The 18,686-nt window shown below is 31.2% G+C and overlaps 3 protein-coding genes across 8 annotated transcripts; 1 reads left to right on the top strand and 2 right to left on the bottom strand.

The window, feature by feature from the left end:
* Positions 1–1,546: 1,546 nt before the first annotated feature.
* LOC110672092 (putative pentatricopeptide repeat-containing protein At5g47460) lies at positions 1,547–4,662 on the top strand. The gene has a single exon (XM_021834764.2). The coding sequence runs from the start codon at positions 1,675–1,677 to the stop codon at positions 3,526–3,528; it is 1,854 nt and encodes a 617-aa protein (XP_021690456.2). The 5' UTR covers positions 1,547–1,674; the 3' UTR covers positions 3,529–4,662.
* LOC110672099 (protein NONRESPONDING TO OXYLIPINS 2, mitochondrial) lies at positions 4,592–7,275 on the bottom strand. Of its 6 annotated transcripts, XR_009144754.1 has the most exons (6): positions 6,956–7,274; positions 6,760–6,878; positions 6,323–6,515; positions 6,033–6,096; positions 5,186–5,228; positions 4,592–4,862 (listed from the first exon to the last, which is right to left on the bottom strand). XR_009144754.1 is itself a non-coding variant. In XM_021834811.2 (4 exons), the coding sequence occupies exons 1-3, from the start codon at positions 7,123–7,125 to the stop codon at positions 5,209–5,211; spliced, it is 309 nt and encodes a 102-aa protein (XP_021690503.1). In that variant the 5' UTR covers positions 7,126–7,272; the 3' UTR covers positions 4,592–4,862; positions 5,186–5,208. The 6 variants fall into 6 exon arrangements, 2 of the variants coding, with proteins under 2 accessions (XP_021690503.1, XP_021690467.1); XR_009144753.1 differs by lacking the exons at positions 6,033–6,096; positions 6,323–6,515 and adding an exon at positions 5,346–5,429 and having other exon boundaries at positions 6,956–7,275; XR_009144755.1 differs by lacking the exon at positions 6,033–6,096.
* A 9,618-nt stretch (positions 7,276–16,893) lies between these two features.
* On the bottom strand, positions 16,894–18,339 carry LOC110634510 (metalloendoproteinase 1-MMP). Its single transcript, XM_021783537.2, has one exon. It carries the CDS (start codon positions 18,092–18,094, stop codon positions 17,003–17,005), a length of 1,092 nt encoding a protein of 363 aa, XP_021639229.2. The 5' UTR covers positions 18,095–18,339; the 3' UTR covers positions 16,894–17,002.
* Positions 18,340–18,686: the final 347 nt, after the last annotated feature.

The raw sequence follows: 18,686 nt of genomic DNA, 5'->3' as shown, positions 1-18,686 counted from the left end.
TAGAAATTATTATGTGGTATTTTTAAAAAGAGTTTGACTTATTAATTAATGTGATTTTATTAATATTTTAATTTTTTTTAATTAATTATGTTAAATTTATAATTTTAGTAATAAAAATTAAATTTAATATGTAAATATTAAAAACAAAATATTAAAGGAGAATATTATAGTCATGTTATAAATTTTAATGATTTAATTAAAAATAATTTTAATAAAAATTAAAATATTAAAATTTAAATTAAATATAGAAAAATACTTTTTATGAAATACAAAAATTTAATTTTTTTTTTTTAATTTTCTCTTAATTTTAGAAGAGTGAGACCTGTGCACATTGAATAATTTTTTATATGTCCTAAAAATTTAGATATTTCTTTATGTTGAAATTCTTTTCTAATAAAATGTAAGTATTTTTTTAAAAGAATGCTATTTTATGATTTGCTTGCCATTTTATATAATATCATGATATAAAATCACAGGATAATGCATAAATAAAATAAATAATTATGATGTTATGGCACGTGTGGGAGAAATTTTAGAATACACCTATTATTTTTTATGTATATGTAATGTGAAATGACAAAACAATTATATATTGACACATATATAGATATAATTATTAATTTTTTTTAAATGATAATTATAAATTTTTGGGGCATTATTATATGCTTACTTATTATTAGTTTATTATTTTATATAAAATTACCTATATAGAATGGCAATTATATTATAATTATTCTACATATGGATATCCTATAGACAAGTAATTATACTTATAGGAGTGATTTTATGTATAATATTTTATATTAAATGATAAATTAATAAAAATTAAGTATATATATATATATATTAAAAATTACTTAACTTTTAAAAAATATTTTTTAAAAATAAACAGAAACTTAATACCCACTTTTATTTATATATAATTCACTTTCTTAATTTTCCATGGATATGATATGAGTGTGTAAATGTATAATTTCTTCATTTGGACAGGAGAAACCTGAGCTTGATGGAGCAGTGACACATACGGCAATGGGTTACGAGTGTCTTTGTAACTGCAAAATCTTCCATGCGTTTGCCCATCTGAAATTGTACCATGAAATTGGTATACCATATATATAATTATGAAATTATTCAATGTTTATTAATAATTTTAATATATACATGTATATATTAATTTTAATATATAAAAATAATTTAAATTTTTATTAATTATTATAAATATATTAACACGTAATTAATATATTATAAATTATCTTATGATGATTATTTATTATAATATTAATAGAATAATTATTAAATTATTTATAATTTATATATAATAAAAAATATTACATATTAGAGATAAATTTTTGCTGCTAATAATTATTATTAGCAATGAATTATACATATGTCGTTATAAGTATATTTTTATTGATTTTTTTTAAATAATAAAAATAATAAAAGATATTTTTGATATGTTGTAGATATAGATTAATTATAAAACCATTTTAATTAATTAATTATTTACCATGTGAGTGAATGCGAGCCTACATAACCTCTGCTTAAAATTGTTTCAGCAGTAAGAGACCAATTAAAGAGCTGGCGGATGGTGAAGGACAGGCAACATGCCATTCAAACCTGGAATTTTCTTGACGGTTAGCTGCTTGGAGAGTTTGGTTCTGGCAGCAAACTTATATGATAATTTTTTTTAATCTATTCTTAAATAAGAAGGGCAGCGCGCACACCCTTGTAGGGCCATGCAGAGCTATGCTAATCTCTCTCTTGAAGGGAATTCAAGAACTCCCGCAAAAGCAAGATCATTCATATACGCTACTCTTGAAAAAAATAAGCACCGACATCTCGACAATCAAAATCCCACGTCAATACATTCAATCCTCGTCTACTATCGTTTCAATCCTTGCCCAAGGCGGCCCCGTTAAGGAGCTCGCATTGTACAATGCGTCTAAGTTGCTCAGCTCTGCCACCAAACCTAATGCCTATTCTCTGCTTCACCTGGTTCGAGCTTCTACGGATCTGGGCTTCGATTCTTACTGCCGACAGCTTCACACCTACATTCTGAAATCTGGGTTTTTCACCAATGTTTTTGTCTCCACTGCTTTGCTAAGGTTTTATAGCATAACGGAGTCCATAATTGACGCCGACAAGGCGTTTGATGAAATTCCTCAACCAAATGCAGTTTCTTGGAATACCTTGATTTCCGCTTGCGTGCATTCTGGGCAGTTTGGGAAAGCAGTTTATTTGTTTCTTCAACTTGAGAGGTCTGGTACATGTCCAGATGCCTACTCATTCACACTGGCTTTATCTGCTTCTGCCCACCTAAATATGTTGCAGCTCGGCAGGTCAATTCACTGCGAAATAGTGAAATATGGCCTGGAGTGCGCCACTGTTGTTGGGAATTGCTTGATTGATATGTATGGCAAATGTGCTTCTGTTGAGGAAGCAATTTGGGTTTTTGATGAAATGATTGATAAAGACATAATTTCTTGGAATTCAGTTATAGCTGCAAGTGCTAGGAACCAAAGACTTGAATTGGCATACAGATTTTTCTATCAGATGCCTGAGCCGGACACCATTTCATATAATGAAATGATTAACGGAATTGCCCAGTTTGGCAACATAGAGGATGCTATCGGAATTTTATTGAATATGCCAAAACCGAATTCATCTTCTTGGAATTCGATCATAACATCATTGGTTAACAAAAATTGTGTACGAGAAGCCTTGGGGTTTTTCACTAAAATGCATTCAAGTGAAATTAAAATGGATGAATATACTTATTCAGTTCTTTTGAGAGGTGTCGCTGGTCTTGCCGCTTTGAAATGGGGAATGGTGATCCATTGTCGTGCAACAAAGGGAGGTTTGGATACATACGTAGTCGTCGGAAGCGCTCTCATTGACATGTACTCCAAGTGTGGGCAAGTAAAGAATGCCGAGTCAATGTTTCAGTTATTACCTAAGAGGAATATAATAACATGGAACGCAATGATCTCAGGCTATGCTTACAATGGTGATTCAGGTAAGGTAATCCAACAACTTCGGGAATTGAAAATGGTTGCCGATTTGAAACCTGATGGGGTCACCTTTCTTAATGTAATAGCTGCATGCTCCAATACCGAGGTGCCATTGCAGCAGGCAATTGGATACTTTGAATCAATGATCAACGATTACGGGATTGAACCAACCATTGAGCACTGCTGTTCAATGATTCGGCTGATGGGACAAAGAGGGGAGGTGTGGAAGGCAAAGAGTATGATATATGAACTAGCATTTGGATCATGTGGGGCAGTTTGGAGGGCTTTGCTTGGTGCTTGTGGAGCTTGTAGGGATTTGAAGGTCGCAAACATTGCAGCAGCAAAAGTTATTGAATTGGAGGGTGATGATGATTATGTGTATGTTATGATGTCTAACATATTTGCATCCTATGGCAAATGGAGAGATGTGAGCAAAGTGAGAAAGATCATGAGGGATAGAGGGGTGAGAAAAGCAGTTGGCTGCAGTTGGATTGAGGTGGAAAGGGCCGCTCCATAGTCATTCATATATCTATTTGGAATTGGCGAAAGAAAGGCCTTTTTGATGAAGAATTTATTGGCTGTCATAATATGGTGGACATTGTGATGAGCAAAGAAATTTCATCCTGCTCAATCTTCCCTTCCTGTCTCCACCAATAAAGCAAAGTGGGAGCAAAGACTATAATTTGCTGGACCACTACCCCAAGTGGTTATTTTAAACCGAACACGGATGCTCATTCAAAGTTCTACAGGTTCTGTTTATGCTGGAGGTTTGATCCGGGATCATCGAGGTGCTTGGCATGGAGATTTTTGCATGAATACTGCCTAATAACCAATGCTGAATTTTGGGGTTTGTTTCAGGGTTTGTCTATGGCCTGGAATAAGAGGTTGCATAAGATAATTGTTGAGGTGCACAATCAAAGTGTTTGTCGGATGGTGCTCAATGAAGTTAATGTTCCTGGGGGCTGTCACGATCTGGTTTGCAGGATAAGGGAGTTGATTCAGCGTGAATGGGAAGTGAAAGTTTACCATATTCACAGAAAGGACTACCTGAGTGCAGATTGGCTGGCAGGGATTGGTGAAAGGAGACCTAGAAGCTACTATGGTCCAACCGCACCAGTGTAAAACTGTATTTAAGTTGGAAGTCCTGTCTCGCATATACCCACTTAGCAGTTCCAATATGCACATTCTGCTCTGTTGGAAAATACGATAAGTGTTTTTTTGCCTTGAGTTTACATTAGTAGAAACTGCTTTTGGTACAAAGATGGAAGACCAGGATTAAGAAGAAAAAACTTACTGGTCTGATGCCATTTGGTTGTGATGGTCCATGCATATTTCAGTGAACAATGAAGTGAAATTTTGGAGACTAACTTCATGGAACCTTATAAACACCGCTGGACTTTCAGTTATTAGACTCGGTTTCTAAATGGAAGTAGGTCCCTCAGGTATCGGAAAATAGCATGTATTACTTCAGGGCAAATTACAACATCAAGTATCAAATTCCTTTTTGAAAGTAGGTCCTTCAGAAATCTGAAATTAGCTGGTATCGCCTCAGAGCATATTACAAAATAAAGAGGACGAAATGTTGGGAACAACTGAGCATATATTGGTCGCGCGATATTATATATGAATTGCATTTAATTGTTACATCTCAGTAGATGGGTCCTCCTATGTTATGAAGAATCAAATCAGCTTCATTGGTTTAAAGGTTCAGCAGCATTTATAAATTGAAAAAAAAAAAATCTTCACAAATTGAAGAGCTACTAGGCCTTGCTTCTTCAATCATGAAGAAGTTAATCTCCCATCACAATGATTTTCTGCAAAAAGGTCACCTTGGAACTGACAGACCAAGCTCTGAAGAAAATAAAAACAAAGGAATCAGAAAACTGATGAGCAAAATGACTATAAAAACATGAATAGCAGCATTCCAGCATAAATTTACAACAGGACTCCTTTGTTCTGCAATCTCAGCAAGTGTAGTAATCCTGATATTTAACAATATATAATTCACTAGGCTGCAATTTCCCCAATAGTCACAAACTTGGTTCTTAAACATTTTATTAATGTCTAAAAGCTATAATTAATAACATTTAACAAGTCATGCAACAAATGTCATATGCACAGTTTTCCGCATTGTTACAAGTCATAACTGTACAATAGTTGATGACAGGACCCACCTCCAAAAAACAGCACACATGTTTCACGTACCATCAACTCCATCTGGGAAAAGGAGCAGTTTAGTTACCATACTATTCTTAGTTACTTATATATAAATTACTTGCGTAAAGTTCAAGCCAAAATATTTGTAATTTAAGAAAAAAAAATTCACAAATTTACCGCCTAATTCATTGTCTTAATCTCACTGATCTCCCTTATTTCCTTGATTTTTTCATGTAGAAGTGAGCAGGGTTACAATCAGGGCTAAAAGCATAAAAGGTGTCATAAGTTAATCTGCTATATACTTTTGTTAATATTAAAAAAGCAGCAGGCATGCACTAGACCCATGGAAGACTGGAAGTTGATAATATAGGATGATGGAACATAACTAGTCATTTTGGAGAGCAATAAAGCAAATGAATATAATAATCCACTCTCTGGAGACAAATGTGAATCGCAAATCATGATAGCATATGCTGTGAAGGGAAGCAACTGAATTCAAATCAAACACATTTAAACGTTAGGAAAACCATTGGGTTCACACCTATGACTTATTCTATGATCATTGTAGGGTTAAATAATTTTACTCAAGAAAATCTATAATGGTTGACGCTAGCAGAATAACAAACCATGATTAATTAACAAGAATTTGGGAACTAAGCATAACACCATGGTAGCATGATATGTATTATACTTCAACAACCAAAAATATATATATCTTTTATTGAATTCAAAAGTTTTCCTTGAAACAAATTACAGATCTGTAGAGACATGTATATTTATAGAAATTAATGGCAAACATTAAACAAAGGCCTCGAATCTGACATAACCATACTAACTACAAAGAAAGCACTCATAGTTTCATACTTGACAAAGACGCATTGGGCCATAATTGACAAGTCCCGAGTTTATATCTTTTGAAATTATGTGCCTGCAGGAACCAAATATTCCAGTCAGATGGGGTTGAACCCCGTTTAAAGCACTCTTCTCCCACTTAACTGCCCCATTTTGTTTCAATCACGGAACATGAGCTCACTCAACAAAGAGTGAACCAAATAGATCTATCAACGATAAAACTCAGTAAAGAAGCTTAAATCAACTCCTAATTCTGACACTGTGATTAAAAAGTTGAACCACAAACTTTAACCTCGCATTACCTTTAAAAGCCAAGGAAGCAAGCACACCACTAATGAGAACATCCAAATTTTCTGTCCGAAGTTTCCAACTACAAAATCACTTTCAAAAATATCTCCTCCTTCTCCATTGCTAATCTCATTATTACATTAATCATAACCTTAACAATTCCACTATCTAATTCGAATTGTTATGCACACAAAATAATCAAATAACCTGAGAAAAAAAAGAACTAGATTCAATCAAATGGAAACGGTCAAAATGTATAAATTTCAACAAGAAGATGCGCAAATTCAACCACTAATAATCAGTAAAATTCGAGTGTTTGAAACCAAAATACAAAGGAATCAGAGGCTCGTATCAAGCATTAACAGTTTATGAGACGCAAAAAAGCTACTCGCACTCTAAAACAGAGTAGTAATTAACTATTAGAGGCCGGGGGAGGTGCAGCAGAGTGTACCCTGTGACAGCGCTCGGCAACTCCTCGATGTGGTGCTCAAGCATGACGTCATCCTCGCCGTCGCTACCGCGCTGTGCAGCGGCAGCAGCGACTGCACGCATCCCAGCTTAGACGGAGGCCTTCAAATAAAAATCAATCATATACAAATGCCACAAAATATATGTAGGAAAACGAATACGTATGTGCATACGCGTACCTACAAGAGAAAGAGAAGCGGCGAGGAATGGAAGAGGAAGGGAAATGAGGAGAAGGAGAGGAATAAATGGTAGATCTTGTGACAGGAGATTTTGGAGCGTTGGATCTAATGAAGGATTTAATGGACGATAGGGATGATCTGGAGATGAATCTGTTGCAAGATGAGGCCATGATGGGAGATGCAGAGAGAAAGGGTAAAGATCTGGAAGAAAGGCTCCTATGGCGTTAGGGTTTAGGGTTTTAGCTGCGCAGGCCATAAAATCAAGGCATAGTGGAAGAGGGTTCATTATTAGATACGGAATATTAAAAAATAGTAATTTTGTAGAGAAAAATATCGATTATTTTTTAAAAAAATAATAAAATTTACATATATATATATATATATATATATATATATATATATATATTCTGAACCTTTGAAGAAGAAAAAAAAAAGCATCTTCCATTTTTCTATTTTTCACCCCTATTTTAATTGAGAATAGTGCTATCGACGCTAGCGCATTTTCATAACATATGATCAAATCCAATCCCAACCCAATTCTCCACTTAATAATTTCTTGTTAAGGAGAATTGGGTTGGGATTGGATTTGATCATATGTTATGAAAATGCGCTAGCGTCCATAGCACTATTCTCAATTAGAATAGGGGTGAAAAATAGAAAAATGAAAGATGCTTTTTTTTTTTTTCTTCTTCAAAGGTTCAGAATATATATATATATATATATATAATTCGATTCTTATTTGAAATCCGATCGTAACCACTCCATTCTATCAACAATAGAATGGGGTGGTTACGATCGGATTTCAAATAAGAATCGAATTATAATTGATTCAATCAAAATTAGATCAAAAATTGGCCAAAACTAAAATTAGATTGAAATTATTTTTCTGTGGTTTAATTCAGATTTATGCTTTTCAAAAATCATGAATCGACAGTTTCAAATTAAATTGAATTGATAGTTTTGAATTGAACTAAATCGACGATTTAAATACAAAAAACTTAATAAATATCTTACCCCACCCTTAATTCATTTATATAAATCTTAAATTCTTTATATAATTATTTTTTACACTCACTTTAATTCTTAATATTCTCTCAAATTCTCTAAAAATTTATTTTCTGCACTATTTTTAATTCTCAATATTCTCTTAATTTTTCTACTTTATTATTTTATACACTTATTAAAATTTCTAATATCATCCTCAATTACTCTATTATTATTTTATATCCTCAATAAAATTTTCAATACCCTCTATTTTAATTTTTTTTTTCTCTTTTATATACAATTTTTAGAAAAACCGCAAACAATAGAGTTGAAAACTTTGATTCTTCTAAATCCAAAGAGAATATTGTGGCATAATTAAATTCATGCACCTTTTTTTAATTTCTTTAAAAAAAATATTTTCATTTATAATTTTTTAACGAAGACCAAGTATTTTCTTATTAATTTTTTTAAAAATAAATTAATTTCATTCTTTTTTTCCTTATTTTATTTTGATTGAAAGATTTCTAAGAAAATTAAAATATTTTTAAAAATATAATTTAATTCTAAAATAATAAAATTTTTCTCTAATTTTTTTTATCTAAATTGTAACACTCCTCACCTGATTACAGTGTAGCCGAATAAGGTATGTCACACTCCGTGCCAGAACACTCTATTTTATCTTACTTTATTCCTTAAAAAAATTTGTTCTTATTATATTTTAATATCAATTATTTTTCTATAGAGAAACCAGCGGAGTTTCCCCTATTTCTATTACCATTTGGAGTATTTTACTATTCACCTGCTTGAAATTTTAACTATATTTTCACAATAAAATCTTCTCAGTTATTTTCATAATCATCTCATCATACATTCAATTCTTGCAACTCATTTACATACATATCCATTCATACTCAATATATGTATCAAAATTCTCAAACTTCATAATTTATATGATTTACAAGCTAATTTCATAAATTCACGATTTACATAATGTACAAATTCATTACAATGCCATAATTTATATTACAATTAATAACTAATTATAAATACATAAAATAACTTTTGTGAGCCCTATCTACATGCATTGCTGAGGAGGTGACAACTTGAACACTTCTGACACTTCTGCAAATCTGGACTCCAAAAATCCCAATCAAATGTCTACTGGGTTTTAGCTTCAGTACCTGGGCGAGGAAACAAATCCATTGCGCTAAACATTGCTGCTTAGTGGTACAATAATATAAGAAGAAAATAATATATACAAATAAAGAAAGAAATTGATTATACATTGAATACTCTAAAATTTAATCTAATTTAATATAATATTTCTAATATCAACTATCTTTCGTTCTAATTTATATCTTTCATTCTAATTTATTCATCTTAAGAAGCAATTTATTCATAAATTCATAGTAGTAATATACTTATATCTCTTTTTGCAAATCTTTTTATTATTTCATTCAATACTTTCTACTAAATAACTATTCTAATTTATTTTATGTCATCTTACACATTTATTTAATTTTTAATATTTTTAATTACTAATATTCTTAACTTATTTCAATAAATTTCACTGCCCAAGTAACCTATGACAGGCTGACTAAACTGGATAACGGGTCGTTGGCACTGGACACCGTAGTGTCTTGGGCGGTCATACCATGAGACGTGAAATACAGTACGTCAACTACGTATGCAGTCAGTATGGCTAAAAGTCATGATAACAAATCAGTATGCCTAAAAGCTATGATAATAGAAAATCGAGCATAGAAGCCATAAGTGCTGGCATAAAGCTATAAATAGGGGCATAAAGTCTTATGCAGTACTGCTAAAACAATATCCTATTGGCATATCAATCTATCTAATCTGACACACGTGTCTAGGTAATACATGGGCACATAATACCATTATTTTATTAAATACTCCAATTCTAATTTATAGTATTTTAATTTTTATTCATAGCAAAAGCATAAATACCCAAATTTCATTCCTACACAATTTACACAATTCATTATACTATTTATGATAATTTCAATTTACATCGATCAACTTTCATGTACCATTTGTACATCAAAATATTTTTTTTTGTCTCTCATGAGGAGAACTAATGTCAAATTTATACATTCATTTATTTATTACCCTATTTATGTAAATTATCACTCATAAATTTCATTTATATAGTTCACTATTTATCAACCTCACTATCTGTTTATCATTTAGCTAATTTATTATACCAATTTATAGGTGCCTAGGTTCAAGCATTTTCATTTATATGTACCTAGATTTAAGTATTTTCATTTGTATTCATAAAAGGAATCTAAGTCTCAAATATTATTTGCACATCCTTTATACATTTAATATTTCATTTATAGTCATTTATAAATCACATTTCTAATTAAATTAACAATATCCCATAAGTTCTATTTGTGATGAGAATAAAAACCTTATCGACACATTTACATAATTTAAACATTTATTAAATCATTTAAGTGGGGTACCTTTCACACCATTAATTTTGGTTGTTACTATTCACTTGGCCATTCCCATACAAAAGTTGACTTTTTAATTCATAATAATTTTGTTAAGCCTAAGTTCACCAAGATACCATATTTTGCATTTTATTTTTGTTAGCATTAATTGCTAATACCATTTCAAAGCTTATTTTATGTTATTTAAAATTTTCAGATTTCATACCTTAAGTTTACTATTTCATTGGTCATTGTTACAGTGGAAATTTGGTAAAATTTTCTTCATCAAAGTTGTTCCTTTATGTGTTTTCTTTAATTTTCTTTTTGAATCACTCTATTTGGAGTTTTGTAGATTAATTTATGGTCGATTTACCATAACTGGCCAGACTGGTCCTTACCCAGATTTTTCTAGGTAAATTTGGTTCTGCCAGATTTGGTGTCCTAACTTGGACTAGTAATTTGAATTGGTTAAGTTCAGAATTTGAGTTTGTGTCATTCATGAAAGTTATTCTAAATTGTCTAAGCTTTCTATTGATATAAAATTCAAGTTATTTAGATATTTCTACACTGAGTTATGGCCAAATGACTGTTCATTTGGTCACTTTTACCAGGACAGTATGTGTGTTGTCCGGATTAAGTCAATTTTTAGTGCAACTTAGATTAGTTTTATGGACATGGTTTCTTCACCAAAATTGTGGCTTAAGGTCTTAAATTTCATCTCCCATTGGCCTCACACCAATTCGAGCTGTTTAGCTCTACTTATGTTCATTTAAACACAATGGACTCATAGGTCCAAAATTCCCTGCATAAAAACAACGCTTCCAATACCACCTTCCCATACTACTACCATCTATAAATCACATTCCATGCACTTCAATTAGTCCATAATTGGTCTCAACATCAATAATTTATCAACATATCATTGAATTCCTAATTTTTATAGTAAACCCTAGCTCCAATTCAAGATTTACACAACACATATCATATTAGGCATATTAATCAATTTTTATTTGATGTCTATACATCAAACATCATTTCTAAACCATTCAAATCCATCAAAACCCTCAAACTCTCACTCCTATAAGGTTGGCCAAATTTTTAAGAAACCTAAGCATGCATATTTACTTCATTTTTCATCAATTTCTAACCTAACTTAACTTGAATTCATGCTTAAAAGAGAATAAATGCAAGAAATATGGCATTAACCTCTTTGTGAGTAATTTCCAACTTCAAAAACTTCTTGATTTCCAATTTTTTTTGCTGTTCAAGTCTTGCTCTAGTGGTAAGGCTCAATTTTTATGAAGACAATATGAGGTTTTATGGTGGTTTTGGGTGAAAAGCAAGCTTGGGATCAAGGCTTCCATAGAGGTTTTCTCTCTTCTCTCTCTCTTCCTATGTTGGCCGGCTGGTTTGGAGATGAAGGAGCAGATTTATGTTTTTATTTTTGTCTCAATTTATCCCTTTTTATTTGATTTATAATGGCTTGTTGAGTTGTGATTGGTGGAGGGCATTTTAATGACATCATGGTGATGTCATAAGTCCCATTTAATTCATTTTCTCTTCTACTCATTTTCAATTTAATTTTTAGCAATATTATTCATATTTTATGTCATATAATTTATTTACTTAATTGGACAAGTTAGTTAAAAATCGTCTCTGAATGCAAAATGACCAAAATGCTCTTCGTTTTGCTTAACGGATTAAAATTGTCTGTACCAATCTAAAAATTTTTCTAAGCATTTCCTTAGCATTCTTGGTATTGGAAGTGTTGTTTTTGTGCAGGGAATTCTGGACCTATGAGTCCAGTGTGTTTAAATGAACATAAGTAGAGCTAGACAACTCAAATTGGTGTGAGGCCAATTGGAGATGAAATTTAAGACCTTAAACCACATTTTTGGTAAAGAAATCATGCCCAAAAAACCAATCTAAGTTGCTCTAAAAATTGACCTAATTCGGGTAACACACATACTGCCCTGGTAAAAGTGACCAAATAAACAATATTTGTTCATTTGGTCATAACTCGGTGTATAAATATCCAAATGACCTGAATTTTATATCAATAGAAAGCTTAGATAATTTAGAACAACTTTCATAAAGGACACAAACTCAAATTCTGAACCTAACCAATTCAAATCGCTAGTCCAAGTTAGGACACTAAATTTGACAGAACCAAATTTGCCCAGAAAAATCTGGGTAAGGACCAATTCGGCCAGTTATAATAAATTGACCATAACTTGAGCTACAAAAATTTAAATGGAGTTAGTCAAAAAGAAAATTAAAGAAGACACATAAATGAACAACTTTGATGAAGAAAATTTTGTCAAATTTTCACTGTAACAATGACCAATGGAATAGTAAACTTAAGGTATGAAATCTGAAAATTTTGAATAACATAAAATAAGCTTTGAAATGGTATTGACAATTAATGCCAACAAAAATAAAATGTAAAATGTGGTATCTTAGTGAACTTAGGCTTAACAAATCTATTATGAATTAAAAAATCAACTTTTGTGTAGGAATGACCAAGTGAATTGTAACAACCAAAATTAATAGAGTGAAAGGTACCCACTTAAATGATTTAATGAATGTTTAAATTATGTAAATGTGTAGATGAGGTTTGTATTCTCATTACAGATAGAACTTAGGGGATGTTGTTAATTTAATTTGAAATTTGATTTATAAATGACTATAAATTGAATTTTAAATGTATAAAGAATGTGCAAATAATATTTGAGACTTAGGTTCCTTTTATAAATATAAATGAAAATACATGAATCTAGGTACATATAAATAAAAATGCTTGAATCTAGACACTTGTAAATTGGTGTAATAAATTAGAAAAATGATAAATAGATAGTGAGGTTGATAAATAGTGAACTATATAAATGAAATTTATGAATGATAATTTACATAAATAGGATAATAAATAAATGAATGTATAAATTTGATATTAGTTCTCTTCATGAGAGAAAGGAAAAATATTTTGTTGTACAAATGATACATGAAAGTTGATTGGTGTGGATTGAAATTATCATAAATGATATAATAAACTGTATAAATTGTGTAGGAATGAAATTTGGGTATTTATGCTTTTGCTATGAATAAAAATTAAAATACTATAAATTAGAATCGGAGTATTTAATAAAATAATGATATTATGTGCCCATGTATTGCCTAGACACGTGTGTCAAATTGGATAAAGTAGCATGCCAATAGGGTATTATTTTAGTAGTACTGCGTAAGACTTTTTGCTTATATTTATAGCTTTATGCTTGCACTCATGGCTTGTATGCCCGATTTTCTATTATTATAGCTTTTAGCCATACAGATCTGTTATCATGGCTTTTAGCCATACTGACTGCATACGTAGTTGACGTACCGTATTTCACGTCTTATTGTATGACCGCCCGAGACACTACGGTATTCAGTGCCAATGACCCGTTATCTAGTTTAGTCAGCTTGTCATAGGTTACTTGGGCAGTGAAATTTATTGAAATAAATTAATAATATTAGTAATTAAAAATATTAGAAATTAAATAAATGACTAAGAGGCCTAAAATAAATTAGAATAGTTATTTAGTAGAAAATATTGAATGAAATGATAAAAAGATTTGCAAAAAGAGATATAAGTATATTACTACTGTAAATTTAGGAATAAATTACTTTTTAAGAGGAATAAATTAGAACGAAAGATAGTTGATACTATAAGTATTATATTAAATTAGATTAAATTTCAGAGTATCCAATGTATAATCCATTTCTTTCTTTATTTGTATATATATTATTTTCTTATTATATTATTGCACCACTAAGCAGCAATGGTTAACGCGATAGATTTGTTTCCTCATGCAGGTACTGAAACTAAAACCCAGTAGACATTTGACTGAGATTTTTTGAGTCCAGATCTGCAGAAGTGTCAGAAGTGTTCAAGTTATCATCTCCTCAATAATGCATGTAGATAGGGCTCACAAAAGTTATTTTATGTATTTATAATTAGTTATTAATTGTAATATAAATTATAGTATTGTAATTAATTTATATATCATGTAAATTGTGAATTTATGAAATTGACTTGTAAATCATGTAAATTATGAAGTTTGAGAATTTTGATACATAAATTGAGTATAAATGGATATGTATGCAAATGAGCTGTAAGAATTGAATGTGTGATGAGATGATTATGAAAATAACTGATGAGATTTTATTGTGAAAATATTGTTGAAATTTCAAGTAGGTGAATAATGAAATACACCAAATTATAATAGAAATAGGGAAAACTCCGCTGGTTTCTCCATAGAAAAATAATTGATATTAAAATATAACAAGAACAAAATTTTTAAAGGAATAAAGTAAGATAAAATAGGGTGCTCAGGCACCGAGTGTGACATGCCTTGCTCAGCTACACTGTAATCGGGTGAGGGGTGTTACATAAATCGCCCATAAACTGCCCCCAAACTGTTATTCAAACCGTTTTAAATCGTCATTTTTTAAACCACCCTTCAAATTATTTTAAATCAGGGCTCGAACGGAAACTGATGGTTCAAGAATTATCTTTCAAACCGTCCTATGACTGTTTGATTCAAGTTCATAATTTTATTGAACTTGAACCAGCGATTCCTAAATCATGGCCACCCCTTAGATATAGATAGATATGAAATTTCCTTTCACTTGATTGAGACTTATTTTAAAGCCACTTTTTTTTTTTTTTAGAAAGTGAAAGGCAGACCTTTCATTAAATAGAGATAGGATATAAAGATTTTAATTTTACATAAAAAAATAAAAAATAAATCACTTATATAAAATATAATAATAAAAAGATTTAATTATGTTGATAAATTATTTGAGTTAAATATTTAATAAGGAGCACACTCCACTCAATGGCAATCTATCTATCATTATTCAATTTTACGATATTTATATAAACTCAATTTGAGAATTATTAAATTTTGATTTTCTCATAAGAAGAAAATCAATACTCTTATCATTGCACTTCTATCCAACTAACAAAGTAAACACCTATATGATAAAAAAGAAAAAGAAATATCCTCGCAACGGATAAAATACAAAATTCTTGAAGATGAAACAACAAATACTTAAATCCTTTTAAACGAGAAGATAAAACTCATATTTATTAGGATAAATATAAATTTATTTAAAAAATAAATACAAATATTGAAATTATTGAGAAATATATAAAATAAATAAAAAATATATTAAAAAAAAAGGATAACCGCTGAAAAAAAAAATTATTGGTAACCACTCCGGTGACCACTCAAAAAGCTTAGAATTATAAACTCAAGATTTATAATTTTTTTAAAATTTAAAAATAATCAAAATTAGTGTGTAAAAAACATCTAGTTGAAATCCATCTCATTCAATAACAATTTTATTTGTATTAAATTTTCATTCAACCATTTGAAATAACTTTTATGATAGAATTAAATTCAGACCTATTAAAAAGAATTCAAATTAAATAAGTTTATAAGAAAATTCATATATTTGTAATACTTTTTAAAATGATGAAGTCCATCTAAATTCTATTATTTGAAACAATTAATAAATGAAATTAACGTATTTATTTTTATTATTTGCTCTTATTTATAAATAAATATAATTTAAGTAGAAGCATTTTGAGTGTTTAGTAAAAAAAAATTATTAAATAAATTAAATTCTTACAAAATCATGTAATTTTTAGTGTGAATTATTTTTCTTTCAAAATAATTAATTTGTAATTAAAATAATTAAATTCTAAACACACCCATTAAGATTCAAATTCAATAGTTAATAGTTATTAGAGATAATTCTAACACTATTAAATTAAAATTTATTTAATAACATAATAAATATGTTTAACTCTATTAAATTAGAAATAAATTTATTTTTTAGAAGAAAATTTCAAATCTCAATTTTGATTCCAAATATGTAATTATTTATTTTCAAAATTAAATCACTAAACTAGATATTTCCAAATGGTCCACAATTAGTGTTCTTACGTATTTAATAAAAAAGTTATAAAGAAGTCCACTGTTGACCTGTTATATACAGCCCCAAATGAGGGGCTATAGACTTATGGTGAATTACTTTCATGTACGTATTCATTTGAACCAATATGCAATTCCTGTCACTAACATTTCCACATCCCCTTCTAATAAATATCAAAGTAATGCTTCAACTCGACCCAAAACTCACGACAAGCTAAGTTTTCCAGTTTCCACCGTTTCCTTCTTTGTTATTTCTTCCACATTGGATTTGTTCTATTTTTCTTGATTATTAAGCAATACTTTGATTATTTTGCTGTTTTCAATTTAGGCACATATTCTTTGGGAATAGATTGTGCTTACTGCAGGGCTTGCATCCCATCTTAATTTGTGATAATCAAGCAAGTTAGGGAAAGTAAATCTTTTTTAAAATGTTTTTGTTTGACCAATTTCTTATAAATAACTGAGTGAAAATGCAAAGTTATAAGATAAGAAAATAAAGTGTGAGAATATCTTAAAAACCAAAGAATTCCTTTTTCTTCCTTTTTGAGTATGAAGTGTGAACAATTTGCTACTACCTAAGAAATTTAGAAGTGACACAAGTGAAAAACAAAAGTGTCAAATCATGTACAAAATAAAAGTAAGAAAGCAGCCACCGTCAAAGAAATGGTCCATTTTGATGCTCTACTTTGTAGACCAATCCCCTTGTTAGAAGAATTTTCAGACTCCAACAGAGAACTGATTTTGAAATTAGGGTTTGTCCCATAAAGGGCCTGGACGCCCTCCGCGTCGTCAATCTTGAGGTCCACTTTCACAGTTCTGGGACTTAAACTTGGATACATCACAGCTTCTTTCAGCGAAGAATGAGCCAACCCAAGTACATGTCCAATCTCATGGGTGGCCACCGATTCCAAATCAACGGCCACCCTTGACTTAACCGTCTCGAAATCAACGCTCCACGTTTCAGCTGCATCAAGATGAAGCATCCCGTTCTCTGGAGAGAAACCATGCGCCAGTACCCCAAGCACTCCATCGAACGGCTCTCCGTCCCCGTGATCTCGGTGGTACCACCCGATTCGAATATTCGCTGATTGGTAATCTTCCACTTCCGTGAAGTCAACTGGAATAACTAATGCCCATCTTGAAAAAGCTCGCTTAAAAACCCTCTTTATATCCTCTAAACTTATGTAATCAATAGTGTTATTAGCTGAAAAGGCATACGTTAGCGTCATCGGTGACTCCTTTACCCACCTGGGCTTCCCGTAAAAATACGCGAAATGTCGGGTTACATGCAATTTATCGCTTGTGTGATCATGGGCTGTGTCGCTAACACCGCATCTTGGTGACATGATTGTTGAGATGGTATTCGAGTCAAGCTTCCCCGTCACAGCTAAACCCAGACTGGATTGATAGGCTTTAACTGCGGATTCTAATTCGGTATCAAATATATCGGTGAAATTGTTGGTGCTGGGGAGGTACCCGAAACGGTACAGATATTTCTTGAGCTCTGACATACCACTGACCTGACTGCCCTTCCCGGCGTCTAGGAAGCGACCGAAATCATGCCAGGTGACGTTGTGATTGTCGGTGACGTTGTGGGGATCGGTGGTTATGCCGGTTATAGAGTCCGGTATAAATCTGGCGGGAAAGGAAGGGCGGGAAAGGCAGAGGGAGGAGAAGTAGAGGAAACTGAAATAACTGAAAAACCGAAACATAGCTCTGTTTTGTAGTGGTAGTTATTTTGCGATTTGAGCCCAGCGACATAAATTCAGGGGGCCGAAAGCAGAGGATTTTTTTGCGGAGTTTGGATTGACAAAAATTGACAATTAAAGCTGTGGATTTTATAATCAAACAGTAATTGAAAACTGAGACTAGATAGGTTCGAGGCACAAGAAAATGGAGGAGAAAGCTAGGAAGATTCTTCCGTGCGTGCCTTTTCATTGCAGATTCTGACTTTGGTGGGTAAACCACTGTCACTGCTGCGAATTATTACTTTAATCAAATTAATTAAAGTAATAATTGATCAGAGACGATAACTTGGTTTTGGAATTTTATTTTTTCTTCCAAAATTTGACTTTGACGTTAATTTTAATTTATGGGGTGAAGAAAATTACAATAATTTGATATATTGTTGTTTGAGTTTGCTCAGTTTGCTTTGTTTGTTGACCAAATTTAGGTAATCTTAAATCAATTTCTATTTGTTTTGTGCCTAACTTGTAGCACCAGTTAACCTCTTGATCTCTAACCCACAAGGCCACAACTACACGCATGCATGAACCATGTTTGATGATCACTTTAATCAGGCTA

The sequence above is a fragment of the Hevea brasiliensis genome, chromosome 16 (genome assembly GCF_030052815.1).
Source record: "Hevea brasiliensis isolate MT/VB/25A 57/8 chromosome 16, ASM3005281v1, whole genome shotgun sequence".
Taxonomy (NCBI): Eukaryota; Viridiplantae; Streptophyta; class Magnoliopsida; order Malpighiales; family Euphorbiaceae; genus Hevea; species Hevea brasiliensis.
The sequence above is the reverse complement of the archived record's forward strand: the minus strand, read 5'-3'. Positions and strand labels throughout refer to the sequence as shown.

Excerpts from the sequence above, each read along its gene's own strand:
- LOC110672092 (XM_021834764.2), top strand. The coding sequence starts at position 1,675 with ATGATAATTTTTTTTAATCTATTCTTAAATAAGAAGGGCAGCGCGCAC.
- LOC110672099 (XM_021834775.2), bottom strand. The coding sequence starts at position 7,125 with ATGGCCTCATCTTGCAACAGATTCATCTCCAGATCATCCCTATCGTCC. Across the intron at positions 6,879-6,955 it reads CGCTTCTCTTTCTCTTGTAG|GCCTCCGTCTAAGCTGGGAT; the intron begins GTACGCGTATGC and ends TTTTATTTGAAG. Across the intron at positions 4,863-6,759 it reads TTGCCGAGCGCTGTCACAGG|AGCTTGGTCTGTCAGTTCCA; the intron begins GTACACTCTGCT and ends TATTTTCTTCAG.
- LOC110634510 (XM_021783537.2), bottom strand. The coding sequence starts at position 18,094 with ATGTTTCGGTTTTTCAGTTATTTCAGTTTCCTCTACTTCTCCTCCCTC.